This window comes from Blennius ocellaris, assembly GCF_963422515.1.
Source record: "Blennius ocellaris genome assembly, chromosome: 12".
NCBI classification, from domain to species: Eukaryota; Metazoa; Chordata; class Actinopteri; order Blenniiformes; family Blenniidae; genus Blennius; species Blennius ocellaris.
The window spans coordinates 29,458,769-29,466,348 of NC_137661.1; the positions used below are offsets into that span (position 1 = coordinate 29,458,769).

The window sequence follows — 7,580 nt, forward strand, 5'->3', positions numbered from 1 at the left end:
TAGCAAAGTTCTGTCAACAACACTGTCGACCTCAGTAAAAAAAAAGGCATACAATTATATATATATATATATATATAAATATATGCTCAACAAAATATACAATATGTGCAGGGATTTGTTGGAGTATAAACAAAATCATGAAAACATCCCTAAGATAATTAATATAAGATAAGATAAGAACACTGCAGTCATATTTCAAACACAAACTATCAGTGTGTCATTCTATGTGTATAACTACTTTGTACTGACTTTAACATTAGCGTCTTGTCTGTCCTTAATCCAGCATCAGAGAAAGAAACAAGACTGGTGCCAGACTGTAGCTTCAGTGATTCATCACTAGAGGGCACACAAGAGCTTCTTTTTTTAAACGCTCACATACATAAAACTTTAAAATAACAGATGCTTGTGGATCCTTTTATAACATAGTCGTATAACAGGGTTTTACAAGTACCTACATCTTATCATCAAGAAAGGGAAAAAAGCACCGGATTGTTTGCACAAAGTTTAAAACCTAATGAAATTAGTTTCTTGAAGCCAAAAACTATTTCAGTATAAAAACACATATTGTAAATATATGATCATCATTATTTGGGCCACAAATTCTCTCTGTCACACAATGTGAAACACTGTCCATTTTTTTTAATATAATTTGTCACATGAAGTATTTTTATTCACTCTGCTTTCACCAATGAAATGTTACTGATGGATCCAAAACTATTTTTTTCTGTGTTTAATCATGCACTTAGGTTGAAATTATTCCAAACTAAATGAAAAAAGGTTCATTAATATTTCTGAATGTAAAGCAAAAAAAAAAAAACGTGAACAAAAAATGTTTATGTGTGATAGAGGGTAAAACCAAAAATGTAAGATGAAGGTCTCCAGAAAACAGAACTTGAAATGAAGGAAGAGTTTGTTCACAACGTCACAAATGTGTGTGTTTGAAGGTGGCACCCCGTACCCAGGCATGGTGGTGGATTCAAGCTTCTACAACAAGATCAAGAGTGGATACAGGATGTCCAGACCTGAGCATGCTCCCAATGACGTGTATGTGATTTCCCAGCTCTTTGTCATAGCTGTTGCTGTTTATCACTTATATTATTGCTCACATTGGGTCGCAGGAGGAATGTTTTGGGTTGTTGAAATGATGTACAGTGTGGCAGACATTGATGTTGATTGATGGTAAAATTACAAGGTACATGACAGGTCCCACTGCTTTCCACAGTAATGTTGGCTGTGTTTTGTGTCTTCAGGTATGAGATGATGATGAAGTGTTGGAACAGTGAGCCAGAGAAGAGGCCTTCTTTTCAGGGTCTGTGTGAGAACGTAGCATCGTTGCTGCCCTCCAGCTACAGGAGGGTGAGTCTCCACGTGACCTTCCTCAACCTCAGCCCTCCATAGCTTCTAAACACCTGCTTTCTAAATTTACATCCTCTGGTTGTTGACTCCATGGTTGGATTTGCACATTATGTTCCTTTTTGTTTTTCAAATGTATTTTTCTGGCTCTTTATTAACGTTTTAGGTATCACTTTGGCAAAGCAAAGTACAGACTGAGTACATTTTAATACATGCTTAAAGTCGCTGGTGGTTCGTTTAAAACCCTCTCCACTTTCCATGTGTATATTTGGAGGATTCCTGCAGGCTTTCTGTGTTTCTGTAAAACACAAACCCACGAATGATTAGAGTGAAAACACAGCAGTTGGATGTGAGTGTGACTGGCCTTAGTGGAGGTAATGACGCAGCCCCAGCTCTCATCTCCACCACCCACATTAATTATCCCATTAAAATCCTCGCTACACATGGCACACCAAAAGCTTTACCTCGGCCCTTCTCACAGTTTTAATGAATGGGGGGAAAGGAGAAGGAACTGGGTCTTGTTTTAGCACCTCGAGGCCTCAGTGAGATGTGTGACTCTTCTGTTTGGGTCGTACAATCCAGGTGGTGATGCAACTATTTACTGCACGCACTCTCGTCTCATGGTGTCTCACTAGTGTAAATCTGTTGATTTTGATCATTTTTTGTGGTCCATTAAATTATTACATTTGTATTTTCTGTGTGTCTACAACTGTCTTGCAGCATTACGAGAAAGTGAACCATGAGTTCCTGAAGAGTGACCACCCAGCTGTTACTCGAGTATGCATGGTAAATGATGAGGATTACATTGGCATCACCTACAAGAACCATGGCAAGCTGAAGAACAGGGAAAGTGGCTTCGACGAGCAGCGGCTGAGTACTGACAGTGGTTACATCATCCCACTGCCCGACCTGGACCCAATATCAGATGAAGACTATGGAAAGAGGAACAGACATAGGTAACTAAACAAGATGATATTAAGTTTTTCTACAACACATTGTAATGATGTCAACTCAAGGGATGTCTGACCTCTGCAGTTCTCAAACATCTGAAGAGAGCGCCATTGAGACGGGCTCCAGCAGCTCCACCTTTGCTAAGCGTGAAGGTGAAACTCTGGAGGACATCACGTTACTGGATGAGATGTGTCTGGACTGCAGTGACCTGGTGGAGGACAGCTTTCTGTGATGACTGCCTGGCTTGCAGAGCAGGAGCATCATGAAACCGTGAAGGTGCAAGGACACGAGAACTAGAGACCTGTATCAGCCAAAGACTCACCTCTTGATCCTCCAGCCCCTCTTCCCTTCGCTCAACAGCTCTTTCAAAACACAGAACGAAACCACTTCTTTGTCTGGCTGGGTTTTCGGTGACACACGGTACGCCTGTTACATCTAAATGCCAACTGCCCCCCCAGGCTTTGTGAAGTAGCAGGGGATTCATGAAAACACGACACAATGAGGGGACTCAAAGCGCCTGTGTATCAGACCTGTAGGAAGTTTGTCTTCATTCTATAGGGATTTTGTAACAGCATTATAAGCAAGAAGGGATGAAATAAACAACTTGTTCAGCAACTGTGCATGAAGCCACAGAATGTTACTCCTTCGAAACATGTAAAACCACTACAGATGCACTATTTAAACTAGGTGATTCCATTGATAGGAATGGAATTGCAGGTAAACCCACCTGCTGTGAAGTGAGCACCTGATGCTGGCACAATCAGTAGCAATACTTGGATTTATAAGCAGAAAATCTATGTGCTTTTTTTGTATAGGACCACATATTGTCTTTGATCGGTAAATAATTCAAATTTATTTTTTTACTTCATCAGTATGTTAACATGTATTGTTTGTGAATACCAGGTTGATGCTGACAATAGCTGTTTGAACGGTAGGTCAGAGTGCTTTGAGGTGGCACGCATCCCTGCAGTGGCTCACCTTTTTGGGGCAAAAAAAAAAAAGCATTCCCCTATAAAGACCTCGGGATTTGTCAAATGAAGTGTGATTGTAATTGTAAATAGCTCCAGAGTTTTATATGAAAGTGGAATATTTGAATAACACTCAAATATTTTATGTAAGCACATATTAAGCTTCTGCACCCTTATCAGCTGCTGTGAAGCCAGCGCTGATGACCAATCTTATCACCAAAGGACATTTTCTGTAAATGCTTTCAAACAGAACAGAAACGAACACCACAAACACAACATTTGTGTATTTGTTTGCATTGATAAATAATTGTGTTACATGTTTTCAACAAACCATGTGTAGTACTAGTCAGTTTAACACCTAACAATATAAGAATTGTAAAATAAAAGGGATTAAAAAAATGTTTTACGTTAACAGGGCCAGAAATGGAATAAAGAAGGGTTAACTATCAATTAGCTTTGCTCTAGCAAAGGTTGTGTTCTCCAGTCTCCTTTCTATCGACTGTCCTGAGGTCTTTTAGTAGGTTCTAGTTATAATATCACTAAATCAACTAAAGCTTCATGGTGGCAATAAGATCATTTAGCTGTAGATTCTTCTTCTTAGCGCTGTGTATCCTCCTGCTGCTGTCCTCGCTGTGCCACTGCCTCTGCCTCTTCTTCCCATCCACTGTGATAGAAACTGCAATCAATTGTTGCACTTTCCTCTTTTCCCCGATTCACATTTGGATGTTGAAGACAAATTATCCAGGCTGAGCTGAAAAAAAGAAGAAGAGCCTTTGATGCTTAAAGCTTTGTGGCTGTGAATGTTTGTGTGACGTGTTGTTGACGGTACAGTTTCTGTAATCATAGATAATCACACCCAGTATGATGATTTATTTCTGTTTCATTATTTTACATCATGTACATTCAGATAATTTATATTTCAATAAATGATATATAATGTTCAAGAAATGTTCTCTACCACTTTAATTTTGAAGCATTGCAGTCCAAACCAAACCACCCAGAGGAACCGAAAATGATTAGTGTTGTTATGTTTAAAGAAATAGTTGCAATCGAACTTGTAGCATTTGTGGACAAATGAAAAGAATATGAAGTTTTATTAATTTCAGATATTCAACAGTGCATTATATCTATCTGCAAAAGCTATTTAAAATCCTAACACAGTGCTCAAATGTCTGCTCCCTATTCACGGTGAATAAACAAACATTGATAGAAATAAATGACCGTGGTGGAAGATTACCTCCATCTTCTGCTTGAATGAAAATTCACCACAACATTTTCTGAAGGTTTTAACAGCTAAGTGGACAGAAATGGTCTTTATGATTCCATACTGACATACAGTACCGTACATTGCAACATTAGACAGTTAATGATGAATCAATCTGTATATGAAGATTTCAGTTTGAGGAATTACCCACAGTTCTATCAGGGGTGCCAAAGAGAAGGACTTGCCTCAAGGGATCATAAGATTTATCCTACTGCTTTTGACATCACTTTGCTTTCTTTGGATTAAAAACAAAGCCTATGGACAAATTTGCAAAATATGTAATGCATCAACTTGTATGAATTCCATACTTTAAATGTGGTGTGTGTTAAAACCATGAGTAACTTTCTTTCTTGAAAGTTACAACCACTTCAAAGTTGGATTATTACATGATTCTCTTAGCATGTGTGCAGATATCAGCATCAGTAATACTTGGAACAGTGTGGAATACAAGAAAAACCTCTTATTTATGTGAGCACCCAGGCAGATGCTAAAGTGCACACTATCCTGAACAATATAGGACCAGAAAAGACAAGACTTTTGGAAAGTCATGCTCATAGAGCAAAGACTTAAGAAACAATAAAGCCTTACAGTTCATGAAAAAAATCAGAAAAAGTGTTTAATGAGGCTGAGGAGGAGAGAAGCACACATAAATGGCAAATAATTAAAACACTGTGAAAATTGAAATCCCGCCAACTCAGGCCTGAATGAATTCAAATGAGAAGCACGTTTTTTTGAAGTGGTTCCAAGAAATAATCACCCTTTGAATTGCAAAACCATACTGTACAGCCGTACTTACTGATGCAATCTATGTGGCTCCCTCAAGGGAGCAGCAATGAACCCCAGAACTTGCATGTCCAAGTTTGCAATTTCTTACTGTTGCTGCTGCTTCTGGTATCAAAACAGTGATATTGGTCTGGCAGATCCACTAGAGGGCACTAGTTCCCTGGAGTACACGACAGTGGTGGAGAATGAAGATGCAGATGTTGTTGACTTGAGCCTACTGACATTGTGAACCTGTTTGATCCAGACTTCACCTTCTCAGTTTTAACCCTGGGATCCTTGACAGGGATGTGTAATGAGGCAGATTTAACTGCTTAAGACATCTGACCACAACCCAGAGACACCCGACTAGACCAGAGACATCACCATTTCATCAAGGCTGGTCACACCATGTCCTTAATTCAATATACAGTCTTTAGTTTCAATAAAAACCATCAAGCACTAACATGCACCGTCTCTGTGCACCCCTTCTTCCAACTACAAACATGACAATAGGATATTATGGCCCAGTAATGTACAGGCAATATTTTGAGATTGACAAAAAACAATTCAGATATTTTTGTTTAAAACAGTTAAATTACGTATGATTTTCACTGGTTTTTAGTCTCGTCTCATGAAGCTAAACCTGCATAAAACAACCAGTCACTGCAACAAAATGTATTACAAAAGTGTTCCTTTGTCATGCAATTCAATGCAATGTGTATTTGTGTCAGCTGCAAAGACACAAATACAAAAATATATGAAGATTGAAAGCAAATGTTCATGTGCTGACTAGAATAAATAACAAACAGATCCCTTGTGTTCAGCTGTACGACTGGTAATGTGCTTTAGGAAAGATGTGCCATGATGCAGCAGGAGCCCAGTTCAAACAGAACATGAGTTCATTGATGGACATTAGCTGTGTCTGTGCTGGGATGGCTCAAGCTTTTTAATTTTTCAAGTCTTTTACAAGAAATGATTGACTGAATTTCTAACCACCCAACATTTTCAACTAAACAACCTGTTCAGAAGTTAGTGTAATATTAAAGTAATCAAGAAAAAAACTGATCTGATTTTAAACAATAATGCTGATTGTTTTGTTGTTGTTTTGTTTAATCAAACTTGGCGGGACGCGGGTGAACCAACTAACCCTGTTTTATTTATTGCAATTATTACAATGTAAGAACCATCCAACCGATGTGTTGATTCTATCAATGAGTCTGCTGAACTGTAATTCACATCATTCATTCTGGTCATTACCTCCAGTAATTTTGTGTATTTAGTGAGTCAGCCTGTATCAGGGATGTGTTTTTTAATTTAAATCTGTTCAGCTGTGTTGATTTTATCAGGGTTGTCACACACACTACAGAACACACACCCATGGTCTGAGTACTGGTGTGTCCTCTGTTGTTGACTTGGCTGTGTCTGACTTTTGTTAGGTTTTTTATATATATACATATCATTTCCTCACTTCCTGAGGAAACGCTCAATTCTATAATAACTTATTTTTAAGGGGCTAGTTGCATGTGATCTTTCACAATGTGCAGCCTCGAGGCAATCTCTCCGGAGCATAAGGAGAGCAGATAGCTGCGGTGGCAAAAATGTAACAATATTCAACAAAACAATATATCTCCAAACTACTGCAACTTGTTAATGAAGGTTGTACTATTATAAATGATAAATGGATTTCACTTATATAGTGCATTTCAGCTGCATGAGCAGACACAGGTTTGAGATTCCAATTGACTGCTCTACCAATCAAGCTATGTCCCCATTTATATTAGAGTAAGAGTAGAGGACAAAACCAAACATTTGAAACCAAGAGTCGATGCTGCAGCGAAAGCTCAGTGCAAAAATCACTGAAAACATGCAAGCAGAAGGATTTTCAAGCACAAAGGTCTGGAGAGAATCACGGTGGCTGGAACAAGCCAGCTTCTTCATCATGTGTTTTCAAAAAGGTTCTATGAATATGAAAATGTTTCAAATGTATTCATATTTCATTGCACTAAAACTAAAGGGAACATTTGAAGTTGTGGGTGTTTATAGGTTATTACGTTTTAATTCTACTGTTGCCGCACAATCAAGATCAGACTAAGGCTGTATGTAGCCCCTGAACTAAAATAAGTTTGTATTAGGAATCAGGCGTTGAAAACGAGACAAACTATTTTGGAATTACTGATAGAAAACAAGCAACATACGCTTTTTCATCAAAGCCCAACAAAATTCCTTCATTGGCCCAGCTTGATCTGTGATGAATAACCAGCACAAAAATCCTATTGGACAAA

The 7,580-nt window shown here is 38.4% G+C and overlaps 1 protein-coding gene across 1 annotated transcript in view; it reads left to right on the forward strand.

Moving 5' to 3' along the window:
• The window catches only part of pdgfra (platelet-derived growth factor receptor, alpha polypeptide), a 19,759-nt gene extending 15,549 nt beyond the window's left edge, over positions 1-4,210 (forward strand). Inside the window, exons 26-29 of the mRNA XM_080506928.1 lie at positions 945-1,044; positions 1,251-1,356; positions 2,074-2,309; positions 2,389-4,210. Coding sequence (XP_080363054.1) covers positions 945-1,044; positions 1,251-1,356; positions 2,074-2,309; positions 2,389-2,536 — 590 coding nt within the window. The 3' untranslated portion in view covers positions 2,537-4,210. The remainder of the gene's footprint in view (positions 1-944; positions 1,045-1,250; positions 1,357-2,073; positions 2,310-2,388) is intronic.
• The last annotated feature ends 3,370 nt before the right edge of the window (positions 4,211-7,580 follow it).